The sequence below is a fragment of the Haliotis cracherodii genome, unplaced genomic scaffold (assembly GCF_022045235.1).
Source record: "Haliotis cracherodii isolate W230 unplaced genomic scaffold, xgHalCrac1.p SCAF_8, whole genome shotgun sequence".
NCBI classification, from domain to species: Eukaryota; Metazoa; Mollusca; class Gastropoda; order Lepetellida; family Haliotidae; genus Haliotis; species Haliotis cracherodii.
The window spans coordinates 44,062,325-44,079,513 of record NW_027266341.1 but is presented as its reverse complement, the minus strand read 5'-3'; the positions used below and the strand labels follow the sequence as shown (position 1 = coordinate 44,079,513).

The 17,189-nt window shown below is 38.7% G+C and overlaps 1 protein-coding gene across 4 annotated transcripts in view; it reads right to left on the bottom strand.

Moving 5' to 3' along the window:
• The window catches only part of LOC139450511 (protocadherin Fat 1-like), a 247,276-nt gene that overhangs the window by 67,951 nt on the left and 162,136 nt on the right, over nt 1-17,189 (bottom strand). For all 4 annotated transcript variants that reach the window (XM_071232241.1, XM_071232243.1, XM_071232242.1 and 1 more), the window contains one exon: nt 6,811-6,970. In XM_071232241.1, coding sequence (XP_071088342.1) covers nt 6,811-6,970 — 160 coding nt within the window. The remainder of the gene's footprint in view (nt 1-6,810; nt 6,971-17,189) is intronic.

Here is a 17,189-nt window from a genome sequence, read left to right as displayed (position 1 = left end):
CGCATGCACGCACGCACGCATGCACGCACGCACGCGGACGGAACCCATTTCTATATCCCCCGCCAATTCGTTGGACAATATTTTAAACCGGACATTTGAGATTCCCAATCGGACATGTCCGGCGCATATGACCGTTTTCAGACCCCTGGTGCCAAGTTTGTTGAAGAAATATGGTACGGTTTTCAAGATTTGCTCCAGGAACGAGGACTACCGCCATTTTCAGTCTAAGTTAAAGTCTTTGCCATGGAAACTCGAAAAATAAAAAAACTCAAAATCCCAAACTATCAAAAAGCACCAGTTCACCAGTAGACCTATCTACCTTTCATGCCAAGTTTGGTGAAGAAATATGGTACGGTTTTCAAGATCTGCTCCGGAAACGAAATGTGACTGACGGAAGGATGGAAGGATGGAAGGATGGACGGACGGCACCCATTCCTTCGTGGCTGGGGATAAAAATGAGATCAAATCCAAGCATTTGCACAAAGGTCAAAACGTGATCTCTAATGATGTTGTCCAGGTAGCGTACCCCATTCAAACTGCCATGAACAATGATGAGATGTGATGTCATCACATTTACCATTACACTTCAAACCCCAAACTTGGGAAGTAACACAAGCATCGCTAAAACGTTCTTCTCTATGCCTGTAGACCTTGACACGACCATCAGAGCTGTCCAGATGAAACCCAACTCATCTGTTATATCATCAGTATTGTCCCAGATCTGTCTTCTGAACCGCAGATACTTTTTTCACCAAGCTTGCCATTCCTGATGGCATATCTATGTTGTGCATCTGCAACCAGATGCATACAGTTCTGCCAGTAATTGGTCAAACCTGGCTGTTAATGTCACAGTTTGGTATCAATTCCATGGATGCACGAACTGAATGTGATTGTTTTCTTGACGTGATGTCACACATGAACAACTGGCCCATGGCAAGTCATGAGTGCTGCCCTTGTGTGGATAACGTCTCCAAAGACATGATATTGTGTTTCGATGAACCTTAAACTGTCTGGGAAGTTTCTCTTTTGCAGCATACCCACGGCGCATAGACGTTGATTTTCAGGTAGCCATGTCATTTCATAAGAGTTATTTACAGTTAAACAAAAGTGTTTTTATGAGCACCTGATGGCTAAACAATCATTATGTGCTGCTGACTTTCAAAAACCACAAGTGGGAGTATCATGCTCCCAACAAACATCCAATTTATGCACTGTGCATGAACATGCACCAAGCATAAATCACGACATTTAAGTCTAGAGATGTCTTCATGAATATGTATTTGAGAAATTCAGTTTTCTCTAACCCCAAGTGTAGTGTAATAAAGTATAGTTTTGTCCTGAACTATTGTAGTTAAAACACAATGATGCTTGTGTGTTGGTTGCGCTACATGATACCATAACCTTGGGCGTGATAATGGCGTTGCTGCGAACATGGCTGAGAAAAAGGAACAGTCTGACTGCAGTATGTTGTTAAATGTCCTAAAATGAAAACAGGTCTATGTGTTGACTTGAAGCTCTTCAAAGATTGCTCGTGCCTGTTTCAAGAGACAGACACAATTTCTTGCACCCGCCCTGGATAAGTTTGCGAATGCTGTGTCATTGACTCAGTTGTATGTATAGGTTTGGGAAAATCATCTTACCATATTCCTTATCAGGTAATATCATTCACTTATGCAAGAAGTTTAAAGAAATGTTTTCACCAATAACTGGTGTGGATGCGCCATCTTGCTTGACATTAATATGTTCAATCACAGAGGAAGTAAAAATATTTGAACAGCATTGCAATGTCAGCCCATTATGACGTAAGAGATACCTTTCATCCTGATAGAAACGTTTAGCTTGTATTCCATATACATTTACGAGGGGTGTTCATTAAAGATTTCCCCTGACCCACTTCCGATAGACCTAGTGGAATGAAACTTGGCATAGGTATTAGTCTTTCTCCACATAGGAACCACCAAGAGTTACACACTTCTCCCATCGTTTTATGCAACTATGGAGACTTCATCTGTGAAACGTTTTCCCTTCAAAAATGACTTCATGGTTGGAAAGAGGTGGAAGTCAGATGGTGCAAGGTCAGGAGAGTAAGGAGGATGTGGAAGGATGTGGAAGGATTTCATAGCCACAGGACCGCGCTTCTGTCTGGGCAACATAAGAGTTGTGTACTGGAGCATTGTCTTGCAGGAGACGGACACCCTTGGTCAGCATGCCACCCTTCTTAAGCTTGATAGCGTCCCGCAATTTCCGCAGCAGTGAAGCATAATAAGCTCCTGTAATTGTGGTACCCTTTGCTAGGGAAATCCATCATCACTACTCCGTGCTGGTCCCAATACACCGTGAGCATTACCTTGCCTGCAGAGGGTTGGACACTTGCGTTCTTTGGGGGTGGTGACTCCACATGCTTCCATTGCATCGACTGAGTTTTAGACTCAGGATCATAGTGATGGACCCATGTTTCATCCTGTGTGATAAGTCTGTCAAAACAGTTTGCCTGGTTTTTTTTACACATTTTCCAAAAGATCCTTTGAGCAATTGACTCGTTCCTGCTTTTGGAAAGGTGTGAGCAACCTGGGAATCCATCGTGCAGACACCTTATGCATGTTCAAATTGTCATGGATGATTTTTTCCACAGAGCCTACACTGATCTTGACATCTTGTGCTAACTGGCAAACAGTTATATGTCGGTCTGCCAAAATGGCGGTCTCCACTTGATGGATAGTGTCCTCATCAATGGCTGAATGGGGGCGACCAGGAATGGCAGCTGTTTCCACAGATGTCCGACCACACTTGAACTGGCGATGCCAGTGTTTAACAACGTCATATGATGGGGCATCTTCCCCATAAGTTGCTTTCATTTCATCGAAAGTTTCTTTTGGTTTGCGACCTTTCAAATATAAAAACCTAATCACTGCTCGGTATTCTACTGGCTCCATTGTCACACCCTGCTCGATCATAACACCTGTAAAAGTGGTAAGATTAATAGTTTGGTGCTGCAAATTGAGACATAACCCATAGATACATGTATCATTACACATGTGAAATTTCAACCAAATATGATAACCCTAAATGGTTTAGGGGAAATCTTTAATGAACACCCCTCGTAAATGTCATGGTCAAACTCTCTGGGAATCACGGACATACATTAAGCTTGTTAATCCCACAAATGTCCCACATGTGCTTCATCTTTTTTGAGTAGGTAACCAAGTGCAACTAATGAGATCACGCGGTGTGGCATCAGATGATGCTTGTGTCTGGATCCACTCAAACATATCTCTCTACTGTCAGTCTCTTTCTGACCCTAACACACCATAACCATCAACATTGTGTAAAATTGTCTGCAGTGTCCCTTCCTTGGAAATGAATTTTTGAATTTTGGACATGAACCGACAATGTGTCATCCTCCCATTAAATTAGCTTGTTCAGTGGGTTGTTGTTTAAGGTTTACATAAACAAAGTGGACACTCTTCCTTTCTATACTGCACAATGAAATCTTGCTTATCATCATCATCATCATCATCATCATCATCATCATCATCATTTGGTGTTAGTTCTGATGCTACTCCATCTTTAGTACTTGTAGATCTATGAACACATTCTAAAAGAGTTCTCCACAGAGTACAACTGACAATAAATTACAATGGACAACTGTCATAAGGATGTCAATAATTAAAATAAACACAAATAAGTCTGACAATTAATGTAGCCTTCCCACATAACAGCTCCTAATATTTCCACAGTAGTTGCAGGTGACAGATTAGTCTGTCTGTCTGTTGTTTAACGCCGTACTCAGCAATATTCCAGCTATATGACGTTGGTCTGTAAATAATCGAGTCTGGACCAGACAATCCAGTAATTGACATCATGAGCATCGATCCACGCAATTGGGATCGATGACATGCATCAACCAAGTCAGCGAGCCTGACCACCCGATCCCTTCAGTAGCATTTTCCGACAAGCATAATCGCCTTTTACGGAAGGCAAGGGTTGCTGAAGACATATTCTAACCCGGATTTCACATATTAGTAACATTATTCTCTCTGGAATGACATTTTGAGAGCCACTGTGAGGTAAAGTCCCGGTCAACATTCTAATTCCAATGATACATATCATAGATAGTATCAGAAAATAATAATCTTTTGTCTTGGAACACATTCATCCCATTATTGAAACTTTCAACATATCAACATAATGTAACTTTCAGGTATCCTTTGCCAAATTGTAATCATCAGGATACTTGTAGACAACTGTATAATCAAATCAGAATGATCGTTCCAAAATGTTCAACAACATTTGATAGCAAAGGCCTCAGTTTGGCACCATTAAAATTCCGCATGGCGTACTGGATATGACTGGACTTTGTCTGGCAGTTTTTCATGCCACATGCTCCGATGTCTGTATCAGGCCCAGTGGATACCGCAGTCAACACCCATTTTGGTGGATTGTTGATCCAGTGTCCTGAGAAAATTTATCAATTGACAAGTTTCAGTCATGGGTGTGAACATTTATTGGGACATTCTTTTCTTCCAATTACTTAAAGATTCTCTCCCAATTTGTTCATGTCTATGAGATACCACATCATGCTGTTTAGTGACATGCTCATAAAGTAATACTTTGTGAGTTTCCTCTCCTAACAGCAACAAACTGCGGTCCTTTTTTTTTATCCAACCAAGTCGGGCATCGGACATGACAAATTTATCTCAATGTTAATATCTAGCAACTTCTTTCAATAACGTCGCATGTATAATGCAGCTGCTATAAAACACATGACCAACCAGAAACTTGCTTGGAAGACACGATGATGAAGCTTAACGGTACCGGTGTGACCGTAACCAGTCTCATTGTAACAGCATGTCCTTTGTATCTGGTCTGCTTCAGAGACAGTTTACTTAAACATGTAATTGTAAGAGATAGTTTGGAAAACATATGCCCAATGAGGAACAACTTCGAAATAGAAAAGTTTATGGCTCCAGCTACCTTTATAAGAAACATAAAAACACTTTTGGTTTAATAACCATACTTCTGCTTCATAAAAATATGGGCAGCCATTCGGTAAGAAAAAACATCAGCTGAGAAAAGGTGTGGTGAAATGAGGTTTAACGTCACATCAAAGATTATTGCACTTGTACAGCAAACATGCGTACATATGTGTGTGTGTATGGCTGCTGGGACTAAAGCCAATTTTATAGTGCTAGCCCAGTGAGATACCATGCTGCGGTTGAACATGAATACCCAACTCAGAAACAGTGTACGGACTCTGAGCAGACCAGTAATTGTTCTTGCTCCTTACTGTCGAGCGCCAGGCAGGGTAACAACAAGTATGGTCTTATAACGTCTTTGGTATGACGAGACCGGGAATCAAACTTTATACAACTTTTAGTGAATCAAATATGGCATTCTCTCACAACTGAGGTTTGTTTCAATAGTTGCAATCTGATGGGGTTGCTGTAACTAACTGTGTGTTGGTGTGATCTGTTGATAAGTACACACAAAATGTTGCCAAAACGTAAGTTCAGATAGACAATGAACATTTTTAATCCCCAAATAGAAATGTTAATGAGTTGGTTGGTACACTAATTCAGTACTGATTTATCAATGTTATTTCCAATAACAGGAAGATTTGTGTTGGGATAGGAAAATAACGAAATTTATGGGAGCCATATAACAAATAACAGAGATCAAGTCCCGTAACTGTGTACACTCAAAATCTAAAAACATGCAGCAGGGGCCATAACTGTAAAAAAAATTAAAAATTTCAACACCAATTTTCGAACTTAGTCCTGACAAGTATCAGTATCTCTTATATAAACTAGCAAACAAACATCTATGTAATTTAGGTAATTTCTGAAAAACTTTTCCCTTTTTTTACGCATTATGCACTTAGTTGAAAAGCATGGAGCAAGGGCCTTTGACGGTAAAAAATGAATTTAAGACATCAATTTTCATACTCATTTAAGATCATGACCAGTAATATGTCTAAAATTTCATTTCTCCGACTCAAATAGTTTTTTATATGTAAAATGTGTTCCCTTTGAGAAGCCGACAGACAGACAGAAAGAAGGAAGGATGGACAAACGGAAAACTCCATTCCTGTATCGTTTTACTCGTTTCATGAGTGAAAAACCTTCCATGCGAGGTTGACAATTGACACACCCATGACATGACATATATTGAGTTGGATAGTTTGACATTTTTTTGTAACAGATTGAAAGATGCTTTTACTTTGTATGAATCAATCGTAAACTTTCTGAAATTTGAGCCTTGACCCAATAGAGGTCACTCAAAATATAATTGCAATATATTGTGCGCACAGGCCAAAAGCATACTAAAAGCATGGCATTCAATGTTATCCAATCTGTTGTAAGTGTGTAGTTGAGAAGAACAATTATAGAGGTGATGGTGGAAGAGCTCAAATTGGAGGAAACACAGTGTGCTGCTTAATAACTTATTTATGGTGACCTTGTTCTTTGAGTTAAATCCCTAGCATGACCCCATCCTTGCGTGAAGGAGTGACGTACAGTCTGGACAGGCAACCCGCATGAGCAATGCTTCATGCCATCTACCTTCATGATGATGGCAATCAGCAAGACACTCAGTTTCACCAGCCAATCCATCATAATTGACAAAATGCATGACTAAGACATGTTGCATGCAGTTCAGTAAGCCTTTGAAAAGAATTCCTACATGAAATTGACTGAATTCCTACATAAATGCATATGACTGGTACAGAATGTATTCACTACATTTACTTTAATAACTTCCATAATAAGTAGTGAAATTACAATTACTGTCTTGCAGTAGTCAAACACCTACCAGAATTTTTTTCAATGATGAAAACATCAGCCCCAGGTCCTGAGACAGCATATGATATCTTGGAGTATGGTGTGTTAGCTTCATCTTCATCTGATGCTTGGATGTAGTCAATGACAGAGTTTATAGGGACATTTTCTGCCACGAACTTCGTGTACACAGACTGCAAAAAACAATAAAAAATTACCCAGTGAGCATTATTTCTATACATCAGTGTTAGACATAAAGGGGTTTAATGTGTAGGACAATGCACGTCCAAGGTTTTTTAAAATATTTAAAACCAACATCCGCGGGGCATCAGCCTTAAGGTTTTATCCCAAGGATAAGGTTTTTAAAAACCATAAAAACCCGAGGGGAAGTATATTATCTAACTTAATAAACCGAAAAAACAAACTTAAAACAACATTTATGAACACTTTATCTATTTCAAAAATACTTTCCATGAACCTTAGGAAACGGGCGTACAATATCTGGTGTACGGTACTTGAAAAAGACATTCTTAAATTGCATTGTGAGTTATCAGTGCCTCTGTAGCCGAGTGGTACACTCACAGGGCTACAGATACGAAGGTTGCGTGTTCGATCCTCGAGAATATAAAGAAAACATTTGTCTTTCATTTTACATTTCATAACATTGTTTTCAAATGCAAAATAAATTTCTCGCCAGAAACATTCATATGTTATATCTAAATGTGAGTTGTTTTAGCCATCATCACAAAATTCCGAAATAGCTTCAAAGTAAAAAGAAATTACATAATTTACTATTTATTGACCTGGGTAGCAGTCTTTGCTCAAATGTCTCATATTTTGTCCTGATTGCGGGAGGGTGTGTAACATCAAATTTGAAAGTCTAGCTCCGAAACCGAACTGGATTTCACGCTCGATGATTTTCGGAAATGACGGCAACGGGAGCAGGAGCAATATAACATTCTGATACTCTAAAATAATAACATGATATTGTTATTGGTTTTGCATTGCAAGAAGTACAATTTAGAAGATTAAGGATGTTTTCAAAAACATTTACCCCTCCCCAGTCTTCAGAACGGATGAAACTAGGTACAGGGTGACTGGATGGATGTGGTGAGGTCTGTGTGATATTGTGCCCAAAACAAAATTGTACCATAAATACTTGGTGATTTTGTACCCAAGGAGACTGAACTAAATCTTTATAATTATATTCAGTTTCCTGTTTATTGGAAACAATGAGCAGAACGTTACGATAAAACATGTCATCAAGTACATATAATATTCGTGACTGACTGTCCGTGGTGCTTGAATGAAGTTAGTCCACATTGTCAAAACTCGAAGTGATTGTTTGGTTTTGATAGGAAAGTGACATCTTGCCACTGAAGAAAAGCCAGTTAAATTGGTAAACCCTAAGTTTAATTGTATCGTTTAGATAAAAATAATAAATAAACTCCTTGACACTAAAAGTAATGTTTATCTTTGAAACTAACCGCCTCCGTGGTCTAATGGTAGAGCCTCCGCCCGGAGAGCGGAAGGTCAAGGGTTTGATCCCCAGCCGTGTCATACCAAAAGACGTTAAAAGATGGTACTTGTTGTTACCCTGTCTGGTGCTCGGCATTAAGGGGCAAAAACAAGGAATGGTCGGCTCAGAGTCAGTATACTGTGTCTGAGTGGGGTATTCATGTTAAACTGCGGCATGGTATCTCAGTGTGCTAGCACTATCATGGTTAACATTTATTCTAAGTTATCCTTTAATAATTAGATCCACATCAAGTGTTACGAGTTACCATGTTGTAATATTTATACATCATTTCCTATAATAGTTTAGCAAGTAATACTTATCATCAGGTAAAATGCATATATAAAATATCAGTAGTAATATCTATAGCTTTTTAGACAGATGCTAGCCTAAGGTAATGGGAGTGCATCTCCTAGACATACTATTCAATAAAACAAGGGTTACGTCTACATAGTTTAATTGATTTGAAGCTTTTAGATAAATGCTAGCCTAAGGTATCAAGATCCCATCTCCCAGACAAAGGATATGTCTACATAGTCTTATAGTTGTTGTTGTTGCATTAGGTGTTTAAGAGGTCGCCTTCTGCCTAGGCAATTTCAGCTGACCTGTCCCTCTTTGGGACTCCTGTGTGTGAGAAGGGTTCACATATCTATTGTGAGTTCGGTGTTCACATAATTTCTGTTTTTGCATTGATATGATTTCTATTTTCTTATATTGATATGATTTCATTTTTATCCTTGGCTGCTCTGTTTATATATGTTCGAGAAGCTGTCCATCTCTCAGAAATAGAGTTAGTTTGGCCTTCGCTATTGCATCTCTTGGCTTTAGGAGATCTATGACAGATAGCGGATCTAACTGCAATTCTTGTTTTAACCTAGCCCGGGCTGGGGCATGGTCTTGACATTCTAGTAACAGGTGGTCAATGGTTTCAGCCTGATTGCAAGATGAACAAACCTTGTCATAGTGCTTTTTGTGACCAAGTCTGAGGCGTGAGATAGCAATTTCAATTTTCCTTTCATTTGAGTATGAGTTTGGCTTTTGTTGGATCTTGGGTTGAATTTTGTATAGCCATCTGCCGATCTTACTTGCGTCCCATTGGACTTGCCATCTTTTTGCTATGGAGGCTTCGATTTTGCTTTTTATCTCTAGTTTACTAAAGGGAATAGGCTGTATATCCGCTTTGTCTAGAGCTAGCTTCGCCAGTGAGTCAGCTTTTTCATTTCCATGAATATCTATGTGAGAGGGGATCCAACACAGCTCCACCTGTTGCCCTTGGTCCGATAGTTTTGTATATTCGTATAGAATATTGTTGACTGTGTTTTGCCTGGAGTTTGAGTTTCTGCCACTGATGGCCTGAAGTGCACTTAGCGAGTCTGACTGCCTTTGCTTCCGGGAGTTCAGGTATGAGTTTGAGTGCATGATGAATTGCCTCCAATTCAGCCGTGAATACTGACTGACCATCAGGCAAGCGAACTGAATGTGCTTGGGGTTTGGAGCTGTGGATATGGATCCCGTAACCAGCACTGTTGTTGATAGGAGTCTTATAGATTACCTTACTTACTTACTTACTTACGTTTGGAGATTTAACGTGCGCTTTCCGACTGGAGCGTATTTCGCACACAGGCCCGGTCGGGCCATTTAGCGTGGTTTTGAAGGGAAAATAAAGGTGTTGCAACCAGAGGGGGCACTGACTGACTGATATAGAAGATTTAACATGCGCTTTCCGACTACAGCGTATTTCGCACACGAACCTGGCCGGACCATTTAGTGTATTCCGAGAAGGGTGAAAGTGGTGTGTGCAACCCAAGAGGGGGCTTTTAGGGGTTGCTTATATTGATTTTTTGAAATTTTTAAATTTGGAATAAATGCCGAGGTGGGTGGAGGAGGGAACTAAGGGAGCCGGGGGAGGTGGGTTTTAGTGGTTGCTTATATAAGTTCTGGAACTATTTTATTTAAGTATATCTGTCATCACCTACCGGGGTATATTAGAATAACATTACTTCAATTAAGACTCATTAAGGATAAGCCCCCGTACAAGCTCGTCTATAGTGCATTAAGGATTAGCCCCCATACATGCTCGTCTACAGTGCATTAAGGATTAGCCCCAACACAAGCTCATCTATAGTGACACTATAAACTCTTTCAAAACATCCAGTAAATATGTCAACAAGATTAGTGCCAGTCCAACAGGATTAACAGGATTTAGTATTCCCCTCTGTCTAGCCATCCATTTAGCATAGGGCACAACCAATCGTGTATCAACCAATCCTATTCCTTGTTCAAATTTTTGTTAAATACATACTGTAGCCAGGTTTTCGGCGATCAAGCCGCAAAAAAATCCCTCAAAATTCCTGAAATAACCCTTAATCTACCAATATCTAAAGCAGAGATTAAAAGCATTAACAAACGTAAAATCACCCAAAAATGGCATAAGACATACCTAAAAACAAACACACAGATAATCAAAATCCTCAAAAAACCTCTAACCAAACCTAAAATCCTCCATCCATCCAAGAAAATTGATAGAATAATCACCAAACTCCAAACAGGTCACACCAAACTAAACAGTCAACTCCTAAAAATAAAAAAACACGCAACCGGAAAATGCCCACACTGCCCACACCTGGAAACAATAGAACATGCACTCTTACACTGCACGCACTACCAAACCCACCGAGCAACACTCCAAACAAATCTAAAACTAGATAAAGCCATAACCCTAGAATCAATCCTAAATCCACATAACAATATAGAAAAATTTAAAGCACTAGGCGTATACTTAACTAAAACCAATCTAATGATCCGCATCTAAAAACACTCAACCACACCACATAAACAAACAAACACACACCAACACACTCCCTTAGTACACTACCACACCCCTAGGCATGCATTCCAAATTTCAAAATCTCCAAAACTTATATAAGCAACCACTGAAACCCCCCTCTGGTTGCAACACCTTTATCTTCCCTTCAAAACCACGCTAAATGGCCCGACCGGGCCTGTGTGCGAAATACGCTCCAGTCGGAAAGCGCACGTTAAATCTCCAAACGTAAGTAAGTAAGGTTTTCGGCAGAGAAGGGGTTGGACTCTCCCACGGCCCAGAGTGTGTACCGACACTCTGTGGCACCCTCAGTTATTTTCTAAGTATATTGTAAATTGTTAATTGTTCTTGTAAATAAAATTGTGATTAGTCTCCTGTGACTCCGGCTCTTTGCTGACTAATTCCCCAAGAAAACCAGCACGCCATTTGGAAGGCATTGTTCACCCAGAGCAGTTCCATGATAGCACTATAAATCGGCATCAGTCCGGACTAGTACAAGCAAACACACACACACACAAGCGCACGCGCACACGCACACGCACAGACACACACACACCGCTATATATACGTTAAACCCCATTTCACCTCACCTTGAAACTAATACAAAATTATTCTGGGTATTTTAACATTTTAAAACAAGTATTTGTTTACTTAACCGAACAGGTAGACAGCTATGTTTTGTCCTAAAAGTAGGAAAAGATCTGAAAAATATGGACACCTAATAAATGAGGGCTTTTAAAGTTATATAATTCTATCTGACTTGTCAGATGGTATGACATGGTCTATCAAAGAAAAATCCTCATGAAATTTCAAAAAAATATGTATGATGCTGAAAATTTCAAGTACTTACCCAAAGAGAGTATTCAAGAATGACAAATAGCTTTTTTTTATTGCAATTAAGACATTTTTTTTACAGTTTTTCTTTCATGATAGCAAGGGCACTTTCATACACACCAACTGAGGAATGTGTGACTCACCAGCTGTGATTGCATACAAGGGAAAAACAGGTTTGCAGCAGGGCATGTATGGCAAAATAAACTACATGAAGTCTTAGGGTGTGGCTGACAGGATAAAATAATCTCACAAGGCTAATCATGTATACAGGGACATTTCTTTTCACTCCACCCAGAAGGCTGAAACATTATGGAACACACTGTGACTGGATGTTCAGAAACCCATCAAGTAATCAAAGATGTTCGATCCAAGACTTGTGATGATCTGCATTTATTATGAATGTTTGTATATCACATCGACTGATAGGCGGAAACCTGTTGACCACATGTACAGTTCACAATAGTTCCTTGAGAGACATGCATGACACTGGACAAAATATCATCCATTCCAATCAATCCAAAACTTGGAAATACCACCATTCCAAATGGAAATATGACCATTCCAAAATTTGTCAAGGTCATATTTCCAAGCATGGATTTGTTAGGATATGTTTGGATACAACACCTCATAATCATATCTGTTAAACATTGTACAACTTTTGACCTTATGTCAGATTAGTAATGACATGAATGTAAATAATTGAGAGTATTTTGGCACTATTTGCCACGAAAAGACCAAATCATGAGCAAATTTAACTAAAAGAATTTCTGTCATTTAAAGTGGCTACTCTTTATATTTAAATTCTTATCTTCTTTGTCTATAATCACATGCCATTGACTATGAACTTTGAACAATTAAACAAATATTTTGTTTTCCCATACCGACTTACGGTTGTCGTAGAACAAAGACCGTTTCGAGAATAGAGGGCCTCATTATTATAATTTGAACTAATATACATATGTACATAATAGTACTAGGTATAAATGAATTTTGATAAGTGTTCGTACAGGAATATGAACTTTGAATTATCTCGGAATTATGCGCAACACATAGGGCTGGAAATTTTATAATTGGTCTGGAACTATCTGACGGTAATTCAAAACAGGGAACAAGATTTCGTCAAATGAATCATTGAGCCAGGAATGCACAGATTTAAATGCTGACAAAATGAATAAACATATCTGGAACAGAGTAGACTGTTCATGCGGACAATTATATGCTACGTCTATTGCAAATAAAGTTTATCACCCCATGTTATAGCATTTGTTTCATATAAAAGATAGAAGCCAAATAAATGGGACAATTAGTTGTTATGAAGTAGCTTTACCTCTGTGACATATTACGCAGCTAACGTGAATATGTTTATCAAATAATCAATTACAGTAATTAACCTAGTGTCCTTATTTATACACAATTTAATTACGTATTGGGGTGCAATATATAATACACATATACATGGAATGATTTCTTATTTGTCAATATAATCATAACCCAAATCATACAAATCGAACATGTGAAAATAAAAGTAGTGACTAATCAAGGGTATAAATACTCAATTGTATCTATTAATCCTAATAGTATAACAATAAATCCTGTTTATTTACTGAGCATATTTAGATACATCCGGATCTACGACCGCAGTCATATAATCAATCAAGGAAAGAATATTAGATTGAATTAAAAATGTGCTATCACTAAAACAAAATTTTCCGTTATCCACGGAAGCCTAAACCTGGGAGAAATAAAGTTCTGTTCTGTTCTGAAGACGCCGTCATGATTAGCTGGCGCCAGTCTAGACTGTCTAATCAACGTGAATATACAAACTGTGATGCTACTTGACCAGTTGATGACACCTGTCAAACTCAAAGTGCCCTTGATTGTTTTATGTGCAGTTATATCACTGTTAGGCTGAGTGATAAGAGAATACATTTTGTTGTTTTTGTTAACGATCGTTTGTGGTCACCTCATAAGTGACGAACTTTTTTATCATGATGAAATGAAACATATTAAAATAATCAGAGGGACTGACGATCGCATTTTTCGCATAAATGTCATGCTCGCATTAATTTCATGATTTACTGAAGATAGATTTGAACATATCTGAGCAACGATCATGTTTGGGTAGGGGAAGTAATGTTGTCTCCGCTTGCAATTGGATTCAATCGGGCGAGCAGTTCCGAGATTGCAGCTTGACTGTACGGGACGGCCGAAAGGCGGCATCCATGTTGTTCACGCTCCGCTGATCACGGGGCCTCATTTGTCTGTATTCTGCTTATGAGCCGGGATGCGCATGAAACACGGGTGTCAAAACGAATATATTTACCAATTATATGTACGGTCAATTAGCCAGTTCAAGAGACAATACCCTGCTTCTACCACCTTTAGATGTAAATACGTGGCATGCCCCTCGTTCACGGTTTGTCTGATCTCCAGTCATAAAACCACGATGTTTATTTACCTGGAGCCTCAGAAAGCACCGACTTCCTGTGTACATGTACGTACATGTCAATAAATGGTTTGACAGTTGTTTGACGGAATCAAATCAGGAAAGTACTAAAAAAAATCCTAACTAAACCAAAATTCTACACCCATCCTAAAAAATCGACAGAATAATTACTAAACTACAAACAGGCCACACCAAACTAAATAATCACTGTAAAATAGCTAATCTACACACAACAGGAAACTGCCCACATTGCAAACAACAAGAAACACCACACGTACTCATTCACTACACACACTACCAAACACACCGAACAACACTACAGACCACCCTAAATCTTAAAACAGGACTTACACTAGAATCAATTCTCAATCCACAAAATAAATTAGAAAAATTCAAAGCCTTAGGCATATACCTAATTAAAACAGGACTAATTAGTCGCATTTAAACCCCAAATAAAATATTAAAACCAAAACTACCTAATCTAACAACCACCCAACACACACAGCTCCCTCAGTTCGTCCTCCACCCACTTGTGGCATTCATTCCAAATCTCAAAATTTCAAAATTACTCTATAAGCATCCCCTAAAGCCCCCCTCCTGGGTTGCACAAACTCACTTTTCCCCTTTTCGGAAACACATTAAATGGCCTGGCCGGGCCCGTGTGCGACATACGCTTGCAATCTGAAAGCGCACGTCAAATCTCCAATATAAGTAAGTAAGTTGATGGAATCAGTCAATGATTATTGACACAGTGATGTAATTAAAATTTGTCCTATTTTGATTTTTCTGTTGTTCAGCTGTATTTTCAATCAGTTTTATATGTATAAAAAATCTTCTCTAGCATTTATAAACCAAACCTAAAAACATTATATAAGAACAATTGTGTTTTTAAAACATAAGTTTTCTATCAAAACAACCATGCAAGTAAGATTTCAGCCGTAATATTACTTTAGTTACTCCACAGATTACACATCTTATATTTTTGCTGCAAACGCAGCGAATGTAATGCTACTACGTCACAGCTGCCTCGGTAATTAAGGGCTGGAATGTTTTTGTAAAGGCAGTTAGAGCAGACGAATTTCCCCCCTCGCTGTATAATGACGGTCGCTAACCATATATATGTATTTTTTGTGTTTTTGGCTTGATTTGATTGTCCTTTGGTGAAAACAAATGTTAAATTGTGAAAGCAAACCCTTTTCCCCTGAACGTTAAAAGACAGGAGACTTTGTTATTGTCTGAAATATCAACGTTGAAGTCGTTAATATATTCGGAAATCCATATTATTATCATGGTTAACATTTATACTAAGTTATCTTATAATAATTAGATCTACATCAAGTGCTTTTATGAGTTATCATGGCGTAATATTTATACACCATTTCATATAATTATAGTTTAGCAAGTAATAATTATCATCAGGTAAAATGCATATATAAAATATCAGTAGTTTCAGTTATAGCTTTTTAGATGGTTGCTAGCCTAAGGTATCAAGATCCCGTCTCCCAGACAAAGGATATTTATTTAAGTATATCTGTCATCACCTACCGGGGTATATTAGAATAACATTACTTCAATTAAGACTCATTAAGGATTAGCCCCATACAAGCTCGTCTATAGTGCATTAAGGATTAGCCCCACACAAGCTCATCTATAGTGACACCCTAATCTCTTTCAAAGCATCCAGTAAATATGTCAACAAGATTAGTGCCAGTCCAACAGGATTTAGTATTCCCCTCTGTCCAGCCATCCATTTAGCATAGGACACAACCAATCGTGTATCAACCAATCACATTCCTTTCTATTGTTCAAACTTTCATTAAATACATACTGTAGCCAAGTTCTAGCAGAGAAGGGGTTTGACTCTCTTACAAAGCAGACCTCTCTCCCACAGCCCAGAGTGTGTACCGACTCTCTGTGGCACCCTCAGTTATTATCTAAGCATAAATTGTAAATTGTTAATTGTTCTTGTAAATAAAATTGTGATTAGTCTCCTGTGACTCTGGCTCTTTGCTGACTAATTCCCCAAGAAAACCAGCACGTCATTTGGAAGGTATTGTTCACCTAGAACAGTTCCATGATAATTTGGCGGAGAATCATCGTTTTCGGAACCACGGAGTCCAGGAACTAACTACAACCAGCTACAAGAACCCATTGGAGGACATGTCCAACCGTGATCATCTGATGGAATAACAAGCAAGCTGCATCTACCTCTGACCTCAACACTGGATTAAAGACAACCAACTCCTCCAAAGACACCAACAAAGGAAAAAAAGTCTTCAAATATTGTAAGTACTACATTGTTGATTACTTGTCTTCCTTTAATTTAGTACGGTACATACTAATAGGTGTCATGGCAAATATGGAGTCTGGTATGGAAAGTAACTTCGAGAGTGAAATTCCAACAGTGTCTTTAGTTACGCCCCTTGCCAAAAGTGTAATTCAGGCAAAATTTGGCACAAAAACAACAAATTGTTTAGTAGATACAGGGGCATCCATTTCTTGTATTTCGTCTTCTTTTCTGAGCACAGCTTTTGAAAACCTTACTCTTGGAAACTCACCCTTTCCACGGGTTAAAGGTGTTGGCGGCGAATTGCATAAAGTGTTAGGTTCAGTTGTGTTAGATTTTGTCATTGAGGATCAGGAATTTTCTCAAAGATTCTATGTTCTGCCTACACTACCAGAAGCAGTGATACTAGGTGAGAACTTCCTTGATGACAATGATGCAGTCTTAGATTATAGCTGTCATTCCTTGATACTTAACAACAGCACCTCAGATAGGCAATATATCAATTT